This window comes from Megalopta genalis, unplaced genomic scaffold, assembly GCF_051020955.1.
Source record: "Megalopta genalis isolate 19385.01 unplaced genomic scaffold, iyMegGena1_principal scaffold0037, whole genome shotgun sequence".
Lineage (NCBI taxonomy): Eukaryota > Metazoa > Arthropoda > Insecta > Hymenoptera > Halictidae > Megalopta > Megalopta genalis.
The window spans coordinates 152,346-173,446 of record NW_027476106.1 but is presented as its reverse complement, the minus strand read 5'-3'; the positions used below and the strand labels follow the sequence as shown (position 1 = coordinate 173,446).

The following is a 21,101-nucleotide window of genomic DNA, read 5'->3' as shown; positions in this document are numbered from 1 at the left end:
ACGAACTGATTTAATATTACTTTCTCTTTTATTTAACAACAATAATTTACACGGTTGCATTCGACAATAGTTACGATCAAGTGCAAAGTATTTACCTCGCTAAAAGAAACCGATGGATAGAAGATGTGTGCAGAAAATGTAAAAACGAATTTCTATTTAGTTGATTTTTCTGCTTCAACAATGTTGACAAGATACAGATTCGTGAAATTTTATTTCAATTATCTTGATACACTTATCCTTGCAATAAAGTATCCTCTAATTATTTTGACTAACATTTCCACGTTTTGACTAACACTTCGCTGATCAAAGTCATCCAAATAAAAATACATTTTTAGAAAACAATGAAATGATTATTACCGACTCTCGTGGTTGATGTTATCCTCATGTTTAAAGAATGTAAGAACACGTAAAATTGTAGTAACAAAAACATATTGTCCAGCAATATAAACGACGCGAGAAATAAATATATACCGCTTATACAATAAATAATATTTCGGAAGGCAAAAAATTGAATTCCACACCTCTGATGAAACGTCGTAAATTTCTTCCATTGTACTCTTATTTTGTCATTGTAATTCAAAGATATTTAATAGTGCATTTCCTTTGTTCTTTATATTTCAATTCTTACAAACTGTGTTCTAAATTTTCGCCACAAGAATGTTAAAATATATATTTGTTTTTTTTATACCAATGTGATTCTTTATGTGCAGCTCTTAGAGCGGAGCAACTGCAACGAAAGAAAAATATTGGTTTAATTATGTCGCAGCATGTGTGTCACGGAAATCTTGAATTTGAATACTGAAATATGAGCTAACTAAGGTAATACTATGATAATATGATAAAAGTTTTAAAGTAAAAACGATTCAAATGTTAGTTTTGTATTCGTGTGATATTTTTCCTTACTTCCCCTTATCACAATGGTCGGTACGTGTATTCAGGAGTATCTTCGATTTATAAGTAAAAGCCTAGATGAACAGAATATAATACAATGTGTTCAAAAATGTTTTAGTAGTGACGAGAGACGTATTATTTTAAGCGATTCAGTGAAAATGTTTACGGTGCTTAAAGGCCGGCTAAGATAATTCTGGGATCTTCCACAGCGTCCTTGATCTTCCTTAAGAACAATACAGCTTCACGTCCATCGATCAATCGGTGATCATACGTCAAAGCTACGTACATCATTGGACGAATTTTGATCTAAAAAATAATGGTAATCGTAACAGCGATTCTTTAAAAAAATCTAATTTCAAAACTGAACTATATTAATCACCTCGCCCTTTACTGCAACAGGTCTATCAAATACAGCGTGCATGCCAAGAATTGCACTTTGTGGTGGATTAATAATAGGTGTTCCCATGAGAGAACCGAAGACACCGCCATTACTTATTGTGAATGTTCCGCCATCCATATCTTCGACAGATATTTTACCTTTCCTTGCTTTATCACCAATTGCTGCTAAAGCGATTTCAATTTCAGCGAAGTTCTTACTCTCGACGCTACGAAGTACTGGTACGACGAGACCTTTCGGCGTTGCAACTGCAACGCTGATGTCGACGTAGTCTCTATAAACTATGTCAGTGCCGTCTATTACAGCATTCACTACCGGTTGTTCTTTCAAAGCATAGGCACTTGCTGCAATAAATGGACTCATAAATCCAAGCTTCAAACCGTATTTTTTAGTGAAGCTTTCCTGATTTGTTTTACGAAATTCCATCAGGCGACTGTAAAGAAAAAGGTGATTAGCTAATAAGAATGGTAGAGAACAAATAAATTACGACAAACATGATACAACCTCATATCAATTTCATTAAACGTTGTTAACATAGCGTTCGTATTTTGAGCATCTTTTAATCGTTCCGCAATGCGTAGTCGCATTCTATTCATTTTCACACGCTGCTCTGTCCTTGTGCCAATTATTTCCCGTGTATAATCATCTGGTGGCAACTGAACTTTGGCACCTTCCAGAGACTGAAGAAGTTAACAAATTTCTATATAGGCTCAAGAGTAGATAATTTATTCTTTACTTTTCTTGCTAGAATTAGCATTTATTTTGTTAACGAACACATTGTATTTGTACGACAATTTTACCTGTGCATGTTTAATCGCAGCAACTGGCATCGAGGCTGCAGGTGCTTGCGGTGGAGGAGGCTTAGCAGCTGGAGGCGGTACAGCCGATGGTGGCGGCGGTGGTGGTGGTGGTGGTGGAGGAGGAGGAGGAGGAGTTGCCGAAGACGTAGGAGGAGAAGGTGGCGGAGGAGGTGGAGGTGCAGCAGCAGGTTTTTGAGCTTCTGCTGCTGGTGCAGTTCCACCGGTAGCACCAATGTCAATGGTACACAATTTTTGTCCAGGTTTTACAGTATCGCCGTCTTTGACAAATAATTCTTTAATAACACCCCCGCCAGGCGATGGTACAGGAACTGAAGTCTATGAAAAAAATTATCGCAAGTTAATTATCGATGAGTTACAAGACTGGATGTATTTGTTTTAAAAATTTTACCTTATCCGTTTCAATCTCACACAGAACGTCATCTTCTTTTACTTGGTCGCCAACTTTCTTTTCCCATCTTACATCTCCCTCGCTTACACTTTCTGCAAACGCGGGTACTACAACTTCCCTTATTTCCCCTGTTGCGATCAAATACAATATTATTAAGGCAGACTTTGCGATGCTATTTATAGTCGAGTTCCCGAATGCCTAGAAACTGACTTACATAACGAAGCTGTTGAACGTATGTGTCTTGCCTGGTCTGCCCAACATTGTAATCTCTTATATTTTGTACACCTGTATAGTTCATGTAACATCAAAATAAAATGATGTTTTTAAGCGGTCTGTAAGAAAGTATATATGCATATATATATATATCTGCGACACGCTTTATCACTTACAATTGAGAATTCTTGTTGACCACATGTTCGGTGTGGATAAATAGTATGCGCCCTACAAAAATGATTTGATACAATTAGTAGTTTATGTTCATGGTTATCTCCAACGTTGCTATGCCTCTCTATAAAGACAATGTTTAGATGTTCAAGATATCTCACCACTTTTCTTATTGTACTATCTTCGATAACACAATTAGCCTTACCTTGACTACTAAACGACCTCACAACCTGAAAAAATCGTTAATATATTTAATTGTCATTCCATCGGACGATTCATAACTAAACCGAAGCATAAATTTGCTATTCGAAACTTGACAAAGTGTATTCGTCACACGTTTCGAATCTAATTGGCGTGAAAATATGTTTCGCGAGAACTAAGAAACATGATTGAAAATCGACCGACCGCTAATCAGTAATCGGTTGACGTTACTTCGTTATTTATATGATTCGACTTGTGCCTGACTTGTCCGAGCAATTAATAGTTTTTTCAATGACAGATCGTACGGATGGACCAAGTCGAGAAAAAGATAAGTGTTCAGATACTATTATATAATCAATGCGACAGGTAAGGGTAGTATTGCAACAATTTTGTTGGCAAATTCTACTTCAAAAGGGCGTTCTATGCTTCTTACCTAATGTACGTGTCACAGATGAGAACGATATTCGCCAATTTCTAAAATGAACTTACCTTCGTTCGTGATATACTAATTCGCGTTATTGCACGAGGCACAAGCCGCGAACAGTTGGACAGCATCGCGGCCATCCTCAGGCAGAAAATTCTTTTCAAGCGTTCGCTCGTGTTCGCTCACGACCACTCGCGACACGACTCTCGATTCTCGTTCTCGTGACTCGTCTCGTGTGGTCTCGTGTAAGAAGCGAACACGAAGCAGTTAGTAGGGAAACGGCATAGAGCTGAACCAAGCTTAAGGGAGCTGTGCGCTCGTGTGCTCTGCGGTGGGGCTGCGATCTACAACATCAATCTTTATATGCATGAACTGTTCTTGCTCAACAGAATTCTCACATCCTCCCACCCTCCCACCTTTGTTTGCCGAAAACATCACAAAAATCAGTGCACACAGCTATCTGTGTACACGCGATTTTCTATGATGCGCATCGTAGCGCGCAAAACCTTAAATCATAGATCGTATAGTTTCAGTCTAAATAAGCGTAAAAACACGGAACGTTTTCATTCTATGCAGGCAAAAGTCTTACGGAAATCTCTGATTACCTCTGATGTTCTTACACATGTGCAATATACACACGTCTAAATTGGATGAAGTTCTGCGGCGTATGTACGCATGTATATACACATATTCATATGGGACCAATTGTAGAAAAATTCGGAAGTTTCGCCTCTGCCAAAGTATCCTTTGCAATCTAGCGGTGCGCGCGCGCGCGCGCGTGCGTGTATCCGGTATATGTACATAAACATTCAAATTTGCTGTGATGTTGAGGGTTCGTAAAGTGTGTAAAATCATTCGCCGCGAAATTGGTTGAGAACGTGACCGAAATTTGTTTAAAATTATATTGTAGACACAAGTGTATATACATATGTATTAAATGTCTTCTCATCCTACATAAATGAGATAAAAGAAATTTACACATGCTTAGAATTTAAAAATGTTTCAATAGTTTCAAAGAATCGACTAATACATATGTACATACTTTACATACATACATATATATGTATGTAGTAGATATAAAATGTGTTTTACCTTTGAATTGCATTTTCTTGACGTATACGTGTTAATTTTGACGATATGGATGTTATATTGCAGATTAATTCGGAGAAACAAATGTTAGACAGAATGTTATTTTCTATGTTAAATGTTATTCACAATATTGTGCAACATATGTGATCGTTAAAACGAAAGTGAATAAATAATAGATTCTAGTTTTTACGAATTGGATTGACGTGGATGTTTGAGGAAGATCGCTGCTGATCGCTGTTGTCGAAACCGAATTTATCAGTGTGAATTACAACAGCTGATAACAATGATCTTGTCACTAAGGTTACTTCTGGGATTATTCTCTATGATTCTTTAAGCAGATTATAAACTGGCACCGTGTACGATTGTAAAAATGCAGATTTCACTTAGAATATGCCTGATTTTACGGTAAATCGATCTGTCTAGAAAGGAATTCTATGAAAACTTCGATCGAGGAATTAGCACAGAGTGAACGCTATGATCGAAAGTATAACGAACGATCTCCGCTGATCTCCACTAGGTTCATGAGTTCGTGACCAAGTTTAGGTTTTTAAACGTGTGAATTCGGAGATGTAATTGAATGGAATGGGGTACGGTGTAGTGGTTGTGTATCGGAACGGATTTGTTATGAATAGAACACACGATACTGTTTAATTGTTAATTATTGCACGAAGATCGAGCTGTTCGGAAGACATTTTTTCGTAGAACTTGTCCGTTTGACAGCAAAGTGTTCGTTGTTTATTGAGGTTGATGAGATCTATTGTGCAACATGGCGATTACATTTGAATGATAAGTCCACGTCGTTTTGTTATTATTCCATTCGAATATGAAAGATTGTCTATATTTCTTCGTAATAGAATGTGAATTATATTTATATACCGATCGTGATACATGTCGTTGCTTGTAAAATTTGCATTAACCAAGTAATCTCGACTAAAAAGGTTAATGATACCATTATAGAGCATACATTTCCATGTTGACATTATTTCTTGTACGATATCAATACGTTATTTATACTAGGTTGTAATTTCTCAAATGATTGTGGCTGGAATTGTGAAAACTCTTAGAATGTGCATTATTACGAACATTCGAACATCTATTAACAGGTTATTTCTGTGGGATAACAAGACCCTAACAGAATAAATTATGTGGCACGTGAACATTTGCACAAGCAAGTTAGCGCGCCTCAAGAGTCTCATGATTGTTAAAAGACCTGTAGGCTCAAATGTGCTATAATAATTCGAGTATCATAATCAACAGTGTGATGAGTGCTAGTGGATTCAGAGGAAGAGGCTTTGGACCACGGGGTACACGTTCGATCGGTCCATCCAATGGCTATAATGGACCTAGGTTTCCACATCCAACCTTTAATCGTTCACGGCTGCTACACAGATTACCTGGATCTGAGAAATGGGTAGAAGGCCCAAATTTTGCACCATGGCAACAGAACAAAAATTTTATCCCACGCTCGCAGTACAGGGCTAATTTACCATTTCGGCCAAACGGTAGAGGTAGAGCGATCAATGGCCGTGGAATAGTAAGGTTTTCAGGGCCTGGTAGACCACCGGTTCCCCTATTTTGTAAGGGTTTCGCAAAAAATCCAGCACCTAGAATACTGCTGCCGCAAGAAGAACAAGTAATAGAAGAAGAAAAATCTATGTCGGTACCGCAGACTCCTTTACTTGGATCCGAAGAAGAACGTCAACAAAAAATTACAGAGACAGCTGACAAACTAAAACGAAAATTATCTTCCATAACCGAGGAGGACCTTACCAATTTTTGGGAAGACGATTTGTCCTTTTTACCAAATAGTAACTCTGAGAAAGGAGTTACTTTAAAGAAAGGTATCCCCGAACTCAGACACGAACCACCCGAGCTTGATTTAACTTTTACCGACTTTAGAGATATAGGGAGAGTGGACTGTAATAATACAAAGTTTGATCATGCCGAGGCCAGAGATAACGAACACGATATTATAATTGCCTTTGAGAGCGAAGCTACGAATAAAATTATTAGCGAGAACGACGACGTTACAATTATAAATGAAAGCGAGGATGATCCCTCGAATGTCTCAAAATTGGGGCACAGTAACGATAATTTGAATCAATCTAGTACATTGTTAGAAGGCGATGGATGCCAAGATCGAATGTTTCACGAGTTATCGAATTCTGATTGCAATTTGGAGAGTATACATTTGCAGTGTGACAATGTTTCAGAATATTTACACTGTTCTAATACAAGTACCGATACAGATTTTAATTTAGATGAAAATATAAGGAATGTTTCATCGATACAACCTATAAACGATTTGATAAATGGAAATTCTTTAGTATTTAATGATTTAGAAACAATTCCTCTGTCCGAATCAATTTTAAACGATCGAGATGCATCGCAAGCAGCTTTTTTGGAGAATCAGAGCGTGATGCTAGATACAGTGAACGATATAGTTATCGTGCAAGAAACAATAGCGGATACGAACGAAGAAGGTCGTTTAAAAAGTCAGACGCCGGCGAATACAGCTGATTCTACCGAAACTAATTTATCAACTTCTTCACCTTCTAACGAGGGAATTCCTATAAATTCTATCTGTGATTCTAAATCTTCGATAAGTTCATCCTACGACGAAGTACATAAATTATGTAATCCACCTGGTTTTCAGCCGAGATTATTCAACGTACCGCTCAGATTTTCTCCAAGAATTCCTCCTGGACCTAGGTGTAGGTGGACGTTTCAACAAAATGGAAAGAACGTATTTTTTAGGGGACCACAAAGGCTATCGTTTCATGGAAATCGAATGCCTCCACCGAGACACGTTGCACCGTATAAGACAGCCGACATGGGTCTGGTTACATTTGGCTCGTGCGCACCACCGCCATTTCCACACAGTGTACCTGTTTCAAGCCATGACTCTCAGCACCATATATTAGTGCCATTTTCTTCGAGCGATTTGCCTCCTGCATTCGACCCCAGCGAACCTCCACCGAATATACGGTCGATGTCGGTAACCGAATCGTCTACTAGACAAGAAGTAACACAGTCTAGGTCTCCTTTAGACACGAGAAATCAAGTAACAAGCGTTCCTCCGAATAATGTGGGTATTATGCAACCGCCCCCTTCTTTCGATCCTAGAGGGCCACCTCCTAGGATTACTCCGATGAAAACCAACGAGAAGTTACCTGAATTCAATCCTCAACAGCCACCGCCGAAGATTCGCAAACGAGACGAGCTTTTGCAACCACCACCGATCTTCGATCCGCGGCTTTCTTCGCAAGAACGTTCCAAGCTAATTGCACCGCTGAATGCTTCAGGATCTCGCATGATTGGTACGAATTTAATGGAATCCCCACAAATGTCAGACTTTAATGTGAATCCTGTTGCAGCCAATTTTTCGCAACCACCGCCCTTCATGCCCAATTTAGCAGTAAACTATCAATCTGTTCTACCGCAAGCGAACAACGGGCAAGCGATGGTGCAAGATTTTGGATTACCACCGCCATCCATGAATATCGCTGACGTCCCCCCACCTCCGCCGCAGGAAGTTCTGTTGGAGAAAGATTCCAGTAATCGGCAGGGCATAAGTATGGACGATGGATTAGAGGACATGCAAGAAGCAATGGAATTTGCCAAACAAATAATGAACATGTCTGAAGAAATGAAGAGTAGTCGAGGTACATCGTCGGTATTATCGGAAGCGCGATGTACGCCATCGGAAATTCCTGTGCCAAAGGAGGATGTATTATGCATTTCGTCGACGAATCAACAATTTATAAATTGTGTCGGTGAAAAACAGAAGAAGAAGAAGAAGAAGAAGAAGAAGAAGAAGGAAAGTAAAATAAAGAAAGGGAATCAGGCTACGATTTCTGAGTCGGAACATGCTCAAAAACCAGAGGAAAATCATGTAACCGACGAGGAACAGAACGTAGAAAATGAAACTATCGAGGATGCACCGTTGACGACTGATCAAATAAGACCGAAAGTAATATTTAATTTAAGTTCGAAGACAAAAGTACTGCAAAAACCGGAAGAGTGGCATAGAGAGATATCACAACAAGCTACAACAGCTGTAAATTCTCAGCGGGAAAGGAGATCGACTAAAAAACATCCATCGGAGCATAAGAGAAACAATGAAACCAAGGCTCGCCAGAAAGAACACGGTTCGAAAATAAATTGGATACATTGCGCGGACATTGCGAAGACTTCAACATCTGAAAAATTAAACGACACATCGAATAACAAGGATCGCTGCAAAGGTTTGGAAAAACCTGGTGCACCCTCCTTAACCGTGACAAGACTGAACAATATTGGCACGCAGAAGGGTCAGAATCCCAAGAAAGAGAACAGAAAATCGGAAGCTCCTACTTCCGAATCCTCATGGAAAAACAGAGTGATCAGCCGATTTTTGAAGATGAGCAAGAACGACATATGCAATATGGTTAATAATTCGAGTCTTCGCAAGTTCGATATCGCGATGAAACATTTGGTGAAGGAACGAAGATCTTCGCTGTCCCTGAAAATGCGAAACACCGAGGACGAGAAGATGAAAGAGTACGACAGAGAAGAGTTCATGAACCAATTGAACGCAATGTTGGACCCAGGTGCTGTGGTAGGTATCACAGACTTGCCCACAGAGTTCATCCATCATTTAAGCGAAGTTCTACAATTAGACCCTATGCCCCCGGAACTCGAGTTAAGCGAGAAACAGAAGACGAATATCGACGAAGTTCGAACCGTGAATCAGGCTGATAATTCAAGGATATATAACTCTGAATATTTCGACGATATAGACGTGCAACCGTTCGATTACCAAGAACGCGGAGATTCGTATATAGAGAAGGCAGAAGACAGATCTTCGTACACGAAGGAGGAACCTTCGCGCTATTCCTTGACCACGGAATTGGCTGCGAATCTCTCGCGAGAAGACACTAGCTCGTCAAGGAAATCGCTTCCGAATAAATCCAACACCGAAGTGGAAACTCTGTGCAAAAAGCAACAGCCGTTGTTCAACGAAGCTGATCTGGACGACATCCTGTCTCAAGTAACCGAGAGAACGAGAAGCTTGCCCAACGTAGCTTCAAAGACGTACGCGGAGATGCAGAAACTATCGTTGCAGCCGGTGACAGAAGCTTTCGAGCGCAATACGTTTGCACAGATTTCGAACGCAACGGCGGCTGACCTCGACGACATATTTTCAGCAGGAATTGCAAGAGCCAAGTCGCTCGGCAAAAACGTAGGATCGGACACCTCGAGAGCGCGGAAATCAAGCTCCGAGGATCGAAACAGTTTTAGGGGCGAACGTTGCGAGAGATGGAGCAGAAAGGAGCGAGACGATCCTGATTCGTTCAGGAATTTGACCAAGGAAGAATGGGAAGCCAAGTATGGAACGATAAACGCATCGGCATCGGCATCGGCATCGGCATCGGCATCGGCCGGCATGTGGAAACACGCGTCGAACAGTGCCGAAAACTTGTCCGGGGTAGGCGGTAAGAGCTACCAGTCTCAACGGTATTGCTCGTCCGATTCGCCCATGAGACATTTGAGCCTGAGTCCCGTGACGCGCGAACAATCGCCTCTGTACAATCAGGAGAAGCACGTGGACCGTTGTAACGAGATAGAGGAATCGAGGACGATAGAACGATCGGAAAGCAGCAACGACCACAGCACGAGCAGTTCGAGCGAAACCGACGAGGAGACCGTTGCTTCCGATGTGACGAAACTGCTGAAAGTAATTAAAGAGAAGGAGAAGATCGCGAAGAAAAGGTCGCTCAATGAAACTATCAGAGACGAAGTGACTGCCGAGATCGAGAAACAATGGAAAGAGAAGAGTAAATGTAAAGAACGCAAGTCGCGGAAACGCGAGAGACGGAAAAGGGACAGAAAGGAGAAGCGGAAAAGAGAGAAGAAGAGGAGGAGGAAAAGGAATTCTCATTCTAACACGTCGAGGTCTAGCGAATACTCCGAAGAGTTCCGACTGTTAACGGAGGATGAGATTAAAAAAGAGGTGACGATTAAGGAGGAGCCGTTGAGCACGTTCGAAGACAGCGTCTCTCAAGGATTCGATAACGAGTTTAGCAACAGTCGCGTTGATCCGACTGCCATCGATACGACGGTAGAGACAGATTCGTGGGTGGGATCGCAGAGTTCGCCGTCAAGGAAACAACAAGCTCCTACGATTACCAGCGACAAGGAGGTATCGTCGTTGCAGCCTAAGAAGAAGCCAACGATCGTATCGATGGCCCTGCAACCAAAGACTAAGGCACAACTGAAGCAAATGCCAGACTCGAATGAACCTGAACAAAACCAAATTGTAGAGAAATCAAATGAAACGGACGGCAGAGTTGGTGCTGGTAGCGTAACGATCACCGATACCAGGAAAGCGGACGAGAGCGTGGAAGAACCTATGGCTTGCGAAGTAACTGAAATTAACGAAGAATCCGTAGACACTGCTCTATGTGCAAACGATACGCTGTTACAGGCTGTAGGAGAATCGCGTGCCGATGTTATTAGTTACGTTAACGTAGATAACAACACGTCCTCCGGTAGCTGTACGCATTCGATGATCGAGGCGCGTATAGCCGATCGGTCCACCGTATCGTCCGAAAGTAGAAGCGGCTACAAGAAGATCGACATAAAGGCGTACAAAGAACGCGCGCTGCAAAGACGTTTGCGAGAGGAAGCCGAGCTAAAAGATAAATGTGCAAGTCCTCGGTCTTTGTCGATGAATAAAGTCGATAGTGAAATTGGAGTAGATGTTGGAAACAATGTTACTCTAAAGGATCCACGGCTAGCCAAAACAAAGTCGAGTCAATCGGCAAGTCTTTCTTGCACACCTCCCCATGAAAAGGTAAAGGAGAAAACTAATTTCGAGGAAGAACATCATCGATGCAACAAAGAACTTTGTATTTCTGCCCAGTGGAAGATTGCCAGTGAATCGTCGGAAACCAGAATTAAAATGAATCTTCTCGAAGATCATCCTGTTCGGCCAAAGAACCACGATAAGAACGATGATCCTGCATCGTTGCATATTGGAACTAATGGAGAAGCGGACGAGAAAAAGTTTAAAAAACTGTCCGTGGCCGAACATAATAAATTTAAAAATATTCGATCGGAAGGTAGTAAAGAGCTGAAGCTGAAAAAGGAGAAGAAATCGGCCGAGAGGAAGACGGCAAAATCAAAGTTTTCGACGAGGGAGAAGGACTCGAAGCATCCACCGAAAACCGAAGAGATAGACAAATCTGCGACGACTGTAACTGCGGGTAACATCGTTCGGGTCGAACCAAAGAAGAGAAATAATAGCGACACCTCCGAATCGTTGCAAACTAGAGAACCGGCAATGTCTATCGAAAATTTGACGATAGAGAGCAGCAACGCGTTAGAGATTAATAAAGGACACGTTGCTACCGATTCTGCGATGGAAGAATATAACCGATTTAAAGACGACGACGCTACTAATAAAGAAGCGGTGGATATAGATAATCGACGAACTGGAAATTCGGTAAACGAAACAATTGTACGGGCGCAGCAAGTGGATCGAGAAGGAGAGGGAGCAGAAAATGGGCAAAGGTTATTATTAATCGCGAACATCGAAGATAATAATGGCAATGGTTCTGAAATGAATTCGATAGAATGTGAATTTAACATAGAATCAGATGGGAACGAAGCAGTTGAGGAACAAGCAACGGTGTTAACAAATTTAACGTCGCTTTTATACGATCATGATCCAGATGTATATCCTTCGGAGAAAATTAATTGCTCGAATAATGGTAGCTATTTAAAAAGCGATATCGTCGAGAACGATTCAACCTTACGAGAAAATAAATATAACGATAACTCGGAAGCTGACTCTTCGAATGGCAATCATTTGGAAACCGAAATAGAGGGCGGTGATCGGGATAACGGCGAATCGGTTGTTCGGACAGTCGAAAATAGGCGAACATCGAGGACCGATAGAGTCGAAGCGAGTGAAATACGATCTCCCGATAGTTCTGGTAGCCCGTTCAAAGGATTTTTCGTGGAATCCGTCGAAGATGATATTTCTCAAGTATCTGCATTATGTAAAGTAGAAACGAAGACTGGAGACGAAGAGGAACGTGTAACGAAAGACTTTAAACAGTGGTTGGAAGCGAGTAGTAGAAGTACCAAAGATCGACCGAATGTAAAAGAAGACGAGAAAAATAACCATGATGACCATCTTGAAGAAACAGAGGATTCTGATAGAGCGACGTTAACTCGACGATCGTCGATAGAAGAGCAGCCAGGTACTATCGACGCTAACGTTGTCGATAAAATAGATATTAATCGTTTCAATGTTCTAGATACCACAAAAGCCGATAGAAAACGATCGAAGCCGGAGAACGTGGACACATCGAAGGAACCTGAAACCGATGTTACAGACTTGCAGCAGACGCGCTTCTCGCCTATTCATGATTCGGTTAGCCGCAACGCGTTCGACCAAGACAGGGAACCCTTTATCGTGTTGGACGAGTACATAGATGATACGGAAGGAAGATCCCTCGAGAAACTGAATCGTTTTCATCTAGATCTGGAGGAGTGTATCGCCAGGGATACGGATACATTTGTTAGCGCGTCCAAGCAAGACGACAAATATCCCACGGAGAACTTCGAGTTGGCAATCTCCGACTCGATGGACTTCGAAGAACTATCGGATTTCGATAAAAGCAACGGGACGTCTGCCAGAACACGGAACGAGATGAAAACGAATTTAAATACAATTTCATCCGAGAGCCTTGACAAAGAGATTTCGATGGTTGCGGATGTCTCTTCCGCTTCGGATAAGACCGGTAACGTTCAACTAAATATAGAGTCATCGAAAAGATCCGAATCAGAAACTCCAATAGATATGGAAGATCTTCTAACGAGTTCGCGAAGAGACGCGCCTGTTGCCGAAGATATTCCTCGGCAATCTTCGCCGCATGAAATATCGTATCCAGCGAGAACTGTCTCGGTAGCAGCATCCGAAGGAAATATTAAATCGTCGGAGTCGATAGAAGAACTCGACGACAGTTGCGACAGAAATAACGAGAAGAAACGGAACAAAGTTCAGATAATTTCAATTTCTTCCGATGCTACAGAGCTGTCCGTTATTCGGGATGTTTCGTTTCAGATCGCGCTGGAACGTGAGAAACTGCAGGAGGTACGTGACACGATTCGAACGACGGATACAAGTAGAACGAACCGGAAAGAAGAAAACGAGGCGTTGCGCAAACTGAAAGACAAGCCCAAAATGAAGTGCAAGCAACGCAAGAAACGCGATCTCTCCAAAAATCATATAAAAGAAGCAGTGGCGGCTGACACGGTGAATCCTATGTATCCGACTGCCAAGGAGGCGATTATGAATCGAATGATAGAGATCGACGTTGAAATTCACAAACTGATGACCGAGAAAATGACTTTGTATCGAATGCTTACAAGCGACGCATTACCAATGGCCAACGATTCGGAACGGTACGATACAATGAACGAAGACGAAGAAACTGAGAAAACTTTGGTCAGACCTCGGACTCCGTCCGCATTAATGTCACAGTTGATTCAAAACATAGAAACTAAACCTGTAACCGATCAATGCGCCGATACGACTGCGGAGAACGTACCGTTCAAAGATAGTACAGCGAATCCTGTTCGGATCAACAAGTCGAGAACATACAGATACGAAGAACATTTTGAAAACAGAACCAACGATACTAGTACCTGTAGTTCTGAGAACGAGGAGGCTGTACGACAACATCGTATCAGCTTTCCCCCGAAATCTCCACCTTCTAAAAGAGAAAAGGAACGCAAAGGACTTGAGAGAGCAGTGAAATGGGACAACAAGCCCGAGTCTGTCAGAGATAGGTTGCACGACGACGCAGAAGATAAACGAGCAGCCAACGATGCGATCAAACCAATATTAAAGAAGGTTGGTTCAAGACGCGAATCGACCGAAGAGGATACCGGTCTTGTTCCAACGAGCGAAGTTAAGCCTCGAGAAAGTTGCGACAACAGGTCGACCGTAATTCATTCGAGAACTCCTTCGCGCAACGATCAGTTCTGTACATTCGATAGAGAAGAAACTGACGATGTCGTCGAGCGAACAGAGTTTCGGAATTTCTTGGATGAATTTGATAAGACGGAAGCGTTGGAGCAGAGCGAGAACAGGATCTTGGGAAACGATGCAAACACCGTAAGTCCCGTGAAGGAAAAAACGCGAGGAAATAGAACACCGGAGAGATCGTCCATATACTCGGACGATAGTACCTGGGATTCGCTCGTCCAGGTAGCGAGCGACGATCAAAGAAAACCTAGTACCGGTCTCGCGCTTCTGGAAGAAACATATCGGAAGGAAATGGCGAGAACACGGAGGATAAAAGCTGAAACGCGAAAGAAGAAAAATCAGAAAGAAACTCGAGGCCTGTCGCAGCCTGCTGTCCCTCTGACCCCCGAAGAAGAAGAGCTCCCGCTATCCGCGTTGTACGCGAAGAAGTTGCACGCGAACAAGAAAGAGAACGCGGTGGTTGATCAGCGACAAGAAAGGGGGAACAACGATCAACGAGTTTGGAAGAATGTCGTCGAAGTGATAAATGCTGTAGCAGAAAATAGATTAGAAGATCTTCGTATGGAAAATTCGGATAGTCGAACGAACGTATCCGATGGAAACGACGCGTCGATGATCGAAGAACAGGCTAGCGGTCCAAAGTCGTGCACAGAGCCCAAATTGTCGATAGAGGAGGCGCAAGAAATAGTGGTGTCTGTCCCTTTAACGAGCATAGAAGAAAATCGTACTCAACATTCGAAGATTCGTTCGGCATCTTCCGACGAGCAAATCGATGCGTGTAACTATGCACGGTTAACACCTTCGCTAAATAAGATTCTGGTTCGAGCAAATAGCGAGGAACAACTTGAAACAAGCTCGATGGACACGGAAATAGAAAATCGAGGAACGTTGCTCGCGACACCGACGAACACGGAAAACGATAGACCGGGCTCTGCACCGCGATCTACGGAAAATAGAAATTTAGCGATCGGCCAGGTCGCATCGAGTTCGACCGCGTGTTCGATGGAAACAGGTGCCAAGGATGTAGTGCACGGTGATCAACGTATTTTAAATACTTCGAGAGTTGGGAACGTAGATACCGATAAAACGAAAGAAATATGCACGGCCGATAAGAATAGAGAGTTCATCTTGAAAGTGGAAGTGTTTGGTATTCATAAGATAAGATCTATAAATCCAGAAGAAACGATAACATTGTCCGACGCGTTTCATAGAAACGATGATAACGTTACGGAAACCGACGATGACATTTCGACAATAGATAAAAGCTCCAACTGCGAACCGGAACAAGCGAACAAGGAATCGTTCGGAGACACCTCTCCGAATCGAGATGTAGGTTGCGACAAGGAGGGCGTAGTCGATGATCCGGAACATTTCGTAAGCTCGAAGGATCATGAAATGCCGAAGAAAAGAAGAGAATCCGAACGATCGAACAAATCGTCCGGCGAAGAAAACAATAACCGCGGTAGAACGCCTGTTCCCATTTTTATGGACGCTGCCGAATTATCGCGAAACGACGAAGCGTCCGGTAGGAAGCTGATGAAGCGCAACAGGGGAAGCAGCAGGACTCCCCTTAGGAGAAGTTCGCGGTACACGGAAGAGGTGACGAAACGGATAAAGCTTGAAATCGACGCATCCGTGCAAGAAGCCACGGAACAGGAATCTCTCGAGAGGAACGTTCAAACTCCGTTTCCTAGTATTTCGCCCGCGTCGTTGTCATCGTACGACGAGGACACCGAAAGCGTATCTTCGAACGGCAAGAAAAGTCGTAATTATAAAACGACCGTGAACAGAAAACGCAACGCGCAGTCGGAAATCGAAATTTTATCGAGTTCTTCGTCTTTGGGCGAGGATCGCAAAGATCTGAAACGATGCAAACAACGGCACACGATGCCGGAGATGATGAATTGCAAAGTGAGATTGGTAGACAGTAAGCACACGATTCTGAAGCCGAACGTGGATCCCGATGTACTGCGAAAATATGGGATCTCGGCGATCAATTTGTTCGTACAATCTGTTCCCAACGATCGCGCGACGGGCCATTCCTGCTTAATGATGGAATCGATGTCCAAAGATTTGAAACGCGTTACTTCGACTTTAACCACCGAATTGTCTCACTGTCATATGTCGAAGTTGTTAAAAAAGACGGACGATGTAACCAGATCTATGGATCACTTGGTTAACTTTAACAAAGCCAGAAGAGGACCAAAGTCTGTGAGAATGAGTTTCCTCGCGAACCACGAAGAAGCGACGAACTTGGGGGACGATCTTGGCGTCGAGGTCGCGCAGATTCCGACGAAGGAACAGCTTGTTGTAGACATATCTCAGGACCGTGATAAACCGGACGTCGAAATTGTAGAGGAGAAGACGATAGTTACCAAGAATCAGCATCAAAACGATTCCGGGTCGATATTGACTGTGATAGAGACGAAAGATGACAAGGAGATACCGAGGACGCAATACACGGTCCACAAAGGTCCTATTTTAGATATTAAGGTAAAGGGGTCGACCGCGTCGTGTTGGAAGAAAAAATGTTTTATCGGAGCAGTGCATGATTATTCTTGATCCATCTCTTTTCGTTTCTTTCGTTTAAACGATATTCGTGATCACGGTGACCGGTGATCTTATTTTTAGTAATACAACGTACACACGCGTATCTTTGTGTTGTTAAAAACTTGATCGGTACACGCGATTTCGATCGTGAAAACTTTGCGTTCATAATTCTTTTTTGTATTTAAGCGTAATTTATTTCATAGATAAAATCGTTTTTATTTGTTCTTTTTCTCTCTCTCTCTCTCTCTCTCTCTCTCTCTCTCTCTCTCTCTCTCTCTCTCTCTCTCTGCCGTTAGGTTCACGTTTGCTGTTACGAGACAGTTCTTGCATTTTTACCACGAGTGTACAATCCCATAGGAGTACCTAGTATTAATAAAACAACCAAAGTTTCTAGTTTCTCGAAGCTTCTCACTTATTATTCTCCTTCACACCTCGGCTTCAAATCATAGTTTGGACACGTTCCAGTCGTTGGCGGAATTTTCTATTATTTTACGTTCGAATCGTTCGTACATTCTATAGAAACTCGATATATACTCGATCGAAAAAGAAAACAATAATTTATGCCTGTGCTTCTGGTAATCTATATGAAAATTTCAGACGTTTCGTTATGCTCTATAGATTAATCATAGAAATAAACATCTTTTAGGTATACGAGAATTCGTTTCTAGCTGCGAGCGAAGACGGCCGAATATATAGATACAGCCAAGCTTCGAATGGAATATTAAATATCTATAAAGGCCATAAAGCAGCTGTAACTTGTTTATACGTGTATAATCCGAACAGCACGGACGTTAACAAAGATTGGATGTTTTCCGGTTCGTTGGATGGATCTTTAAGATGTTACAATATAACGGTAAGTCACACACACACACATGCACACACACAAATATATATTTATTATCGAGAGAACGCGTTGCCGCGTGTCGCTGTTACATGTAAGAAATTCAATGTTATCAGACCGGAGTTCAATTGAGAGATACTGCGGATATAGGTAGTCCGATACAATGTATGGACGAAGCGTGGGGGATCATTTTCATAGGTACAAAGTCGGGTCACGTGTCTCGTTATCATATAAAGGTTTGTTTAACAAATGTTGAAGGTACTATATGTCGATACGATACTCTTAGACGATGCTAGAAACTCGTTGTTGGTACGGCATAAAGAAATTCTTATTAATTACGATTCTAGTCAGGCGTTATTAAAGGGAATAGCATACAATTCTCGGATAAATCTGTATTAGCTTTAAAAGCAACCAACGAGGGTCCACGAAGAGTTCTCATCGTAGCATCTCGTAGTCAACCGATAACGATACGTGATGCGCAAAACGGCCTATTTCTTCGCACTATTTCTGGTGAAAAAAGTCATACGGTGTACAGTTTGATGCGCGATCATAATCTAATTTATTGTGGCACAAGTACCACGTCCATCCTTGTCTTTGATTTCACGGTTTGTAATGAAAAACGATGAAATAATTTTCTACGAAATCACATAAAAATATGATGCAGCATTGACGCTTCTATATTATAGAACGGCGAACAGATTACACAGCACGATGCTGGTGTAGGAATCGTATGTATGCGGCTGTACAAACAATTGTTATTTGCCGGATGTTACGACGGAAATATTTATATATTTGACACAAAGGTCAGTTCCGAATATACAAATGAAACTAGAGTGCCGATAGAGACAGAGCGTTTACAGATAATACAATTCACTCGTAGGATGATCGACTTGTATGCAGCATACCTGGACCTGGAAATATGCTTTTAAGTATGGAAGTCATAGACAATAAGGTACAGACGTTATTATTGAAGAAGTTTTTCTGTTTTCTTCCTGTAGAAGACATACTTTCTTTAATAAACAATAAACATCTTCCAGATTATAGCTGGAAGTAAAGATAAACGTTTGCAATCATGGCAAATGACACGTCAAGTACGAGCTTTACTCTAAACATTGAGGGATCAGGCTTGAACTGATGTATCCTATATATAGTCTCTAGTCGTGCTCTTAAGAAAGATTACTGTTTACCTTTGGAGCACATTCTGCATTGAACGACTGTACAGATTCGAAGGATATAATTATTTATATATACATATATATATATATATATATATATATATATATATATATATATACATACATGGATCTTATTTACAAAAAAATGCACATATACAGTATAAATACATTTGTACAGAGAAGTAGGTAAATTAAATTATTGGTATTGCGAAAAGATTATAATATTTACAGTACACCGAAGAACCGTACTAGCATCTTGTCTGTAAAAAAGTGGTAGAGAAGTCTTTATTCCATTTTATCGACTCGCGCTACCGAGGGCAAACCTCCTGTGCCTTGTGCGCGTTGAACAATATTTTTCCGTTGAAACTGTTTAAAATAAAAAGAGTAAGAAAATACACGAACAACGTATAAGTGCAATATCAAAAAATGCATTTAACGTCGCAAGAAAAAGGAAGAAAGAGACTCTTGAACCTTTGCACTTATTCTTGCCTCTGTATTTGCATATACCTTGGCCGGTGACTCGAGATGTTCTTTTAATATTATATTCTATGTATAGTAAACAGTGATTTCATAACAAATTCGTAGGTGGCACAATTCTCATGGTTTACTTCGATGAGTGCAAAGGATTGAGAATGATCGATTGCCAACTAATATAGTACGATTGTTTTGATTACGCGAATAAGAATAATGTGTTCTTGACTTCTTGAAGAAAATTTTTATTTTTCCATTTCAGATATTCGCCTTTCGAAATAGCGATTGTAGCAAGTTCATGAATTTCGTGACTTCTTCATATTTTCTTATTACAAACGATTCATTTCTTCTTTGTTGATCGTTCTCTCATTTATATCGTATGCATATATTAAATTTATATTTGTTTCAAGAAATATTTGAATAAATTATATCTATTTTCTTTGCGATTCTGCAGAGTTAAAAATTAAGCAATATTTAAGTGGAAGGTACTCTCCGATTGTTAATACTCTTTTTTTCAATTTGTTAGTTTAAAGAAAAAGAAAATGCGTTTTTACCAATGATGTAAGTGGAAAACCTTAACCGCTTTGCACCCATGGACGCGTTATGTCGCAACCCCGATACTGTACGTATAAGGTCACAGCAGACGAGATATCTCGCGACGCGATGCCACTTATGCTATGCCACGGACGTGTTATCCCTCATCGTTCGTGTGGTGCCGCAAACAAGTAAACACGCGCTTCGGTTTTTGCTTCGTCTGTGGCCACTCGGCTTCCTTTTATGTTGTATCAATGGAACCAAACTTTTTCGAATTAAAGCATGTTTACTCGTCTATAGCACCTCATGAACGATATTACGTTGCGGGATAACGCATCCGTTATCGCTCACTGCATCGCTCCAATTATGTCGCGAAATATCTCGTTTTTAATCTTATACAAACAATATCGGTGTCGCGACATGACACCGGAGAAAGAGAGAGAGAGAGAGAGAGAGAGAGAGAGAGAGAGAGAGAGAGGGAGAGGGAGAGAGAGCGAGCGAGCGAGAAAGAAAGCGCGCGAAGCGGTTAATATGTGATTGCGATGAAAGGCAAATGTTTAGACAATTAGTCTACGTCCTAAGTTGCGAGAAATGCGAAATTTTTAAAGAAAATATCAGATGCAAAGGAATTGTGTACAATGATTTGGTATTTTCCTAGATCATTTACTTTTAACATATACTATTGCATCCAATACACATTGTACTTATAAAAGTTTACAATCATTTACATGCAAATCAATGACCACACTACGTTGTAGTTTGTATAAGTTCATTGTGTATCTAGTATTTGTTACGTGTAACAATAAAACATTGTTCCCACATCTGTGACAAAGTTTAAAGCATTTATTCTTGGACACGTATTTTCAATGTAAACTAGAAATAGCAATGTA

At 41.2% G+C, this 21,101-nt stretch overlaps 2 protein-coding genes across 7 annotated transcripts; one reads left to right on the top strand and one right to left on the bottom strand.

Moving 5' to 3' along the window:
• Nucleotides 1-9: 9 nt before the first annotated feature.
• Nucleotides 10-3,820, bottom strand: LOC117221377 (dihydrolipoyllysine-residue succinyltransferase component of 2-oxoglutarate dehydrogenase complex, mitochondrial). 4 transcript variants are annotated; one of them, XR_004490493.2, is made up of 11 exons: nt 3,572-3,820; nt 3,087-3,111; nt 2,887-2,938; nt 2,712-2,782; nt 2,498-2,625; nt 2,089-2,424; nt 1,793-1,968; nt 1,271-1,721; nt 1,058-1,197; nt 904-965; nt 10-727 (listed from the first exon to the last, which is right to left on the bottom strand). XR_004490493.2 is itself a non-coding variant. In XM_033472292.2 (10 exons), exons 1-9 carry the CDS (start codon nt 3,644-3,646, stop codon nt 1,063-1,065), a joined length of 1,449 nt encoding a protein of 482 aa, XP_033328183.2. In that variant the 5' UTR covers nt 3,647-3,820; the 3' UTR covers nt 10-965; nt 1,058-1,062. The 4 variants fall into 4 exon arrangements, 2 of the variants coding, with proteins under 2 accessions (XP_033328183.2, XP_033328182.2); XR_004490492.2 differs by having other exon boundaries at nt 904-1,197; XM_033472292.2 differs by having other exon boundaries at nt 10-965.
• A 191-nt stretch (nt 3,821-4,011) lies between these two features.
• LOC117221369 (uncharacterized) lies at nt 4,012-21,043 on the top strand. 3 transcript variants are annotated; one of them, XM_076527683.1, is made up of 9 exons: nt 4,014-7,915; nt 7,973-12,847; nt 12,905-17,133; nt 17,837-18,043; nt 18,148-18,267; nt 18,379-18,636; nt 18,718-18,834; nt 18,912-18,983; nt 19,069-21,043. In XM_076527683.1, exons 1-9 carry the CDS (start codon nt 5,818-5,820, stop codon nt 19,138-19,140), a joined length of 12,048 nt encoding a protein of 4,015 aa, XP_076383798.1. In that variant the 5' UTR covers nt 4,014-5,817; the 3' UTR covers nt 19,141-21,043. The 3 variants fall into 3 exon arrangements, with proteins under 3 accessions (XP_076383799.1, XP_076383798.1, XP_076383797.1); XM_076527682.1 differs by having other exon boundaries at nt 4,014-12,847; XM_076527684.1 differs by lacking the exons at nt 18,148-18,267; nt 18,379-18,636 and having other exon boundaries at nt 4,012-12,847.
• Nucleotides 21,044-21,101: the final 58 nt, after the last annotated feature.

What these genes read in the sequence shown, in the direction of transcription:
- LOC117221377 (XM_033472291.2), bottom strand. Translation starts at nt 3,646, where the DNA reads ATGGCCGCGATGCTGTCCAACTGTTCGCGGCTTGTGCCTCGTGCAATA. An exon ending in GAGGTCGTTTAGTAGTCAAG is followed by an intron (nt 2,939 to 3,086) that starts GTAAGGCTAATT and finishes TCATTTTTGTAG; the next exon opens with GGCGCATACTATTTATCCAC. An exon ending in GTCAACAAGAATTCTCAATT is followed by an intron (nt 2,783 to 2,886) that starts GTAAGTGATAAA and finishes TGAACTATACAG; the next exon opens with GTGTACAAAATATAAGAGAT.
- LOC117221369 (XM_076527682.1), top strand. Translation starts at nt 5,818, where the DNA reads ATGTGCTATAATAATTCGAGTATCATAATCAACAGTGTGATGAGTGCT. An exon ending in TGTCTCGTTATCATATAAAG is followed by an intron (nt 18,268 to 18,378) that starts GTTTGTTTAACA and finishes TTACGATTCTAG; the next exon opens with TCAGGCGTTATTAAAGGGAA. An exon ending in TTTATATATTTGACACAAAG is followed by an intron (nt 18,835 to 18,911) that starts GTCAGTTCCGAA and finishes ATTCACTCGTAG; the next exon opens with GATGATCGACTTGTATGCAG.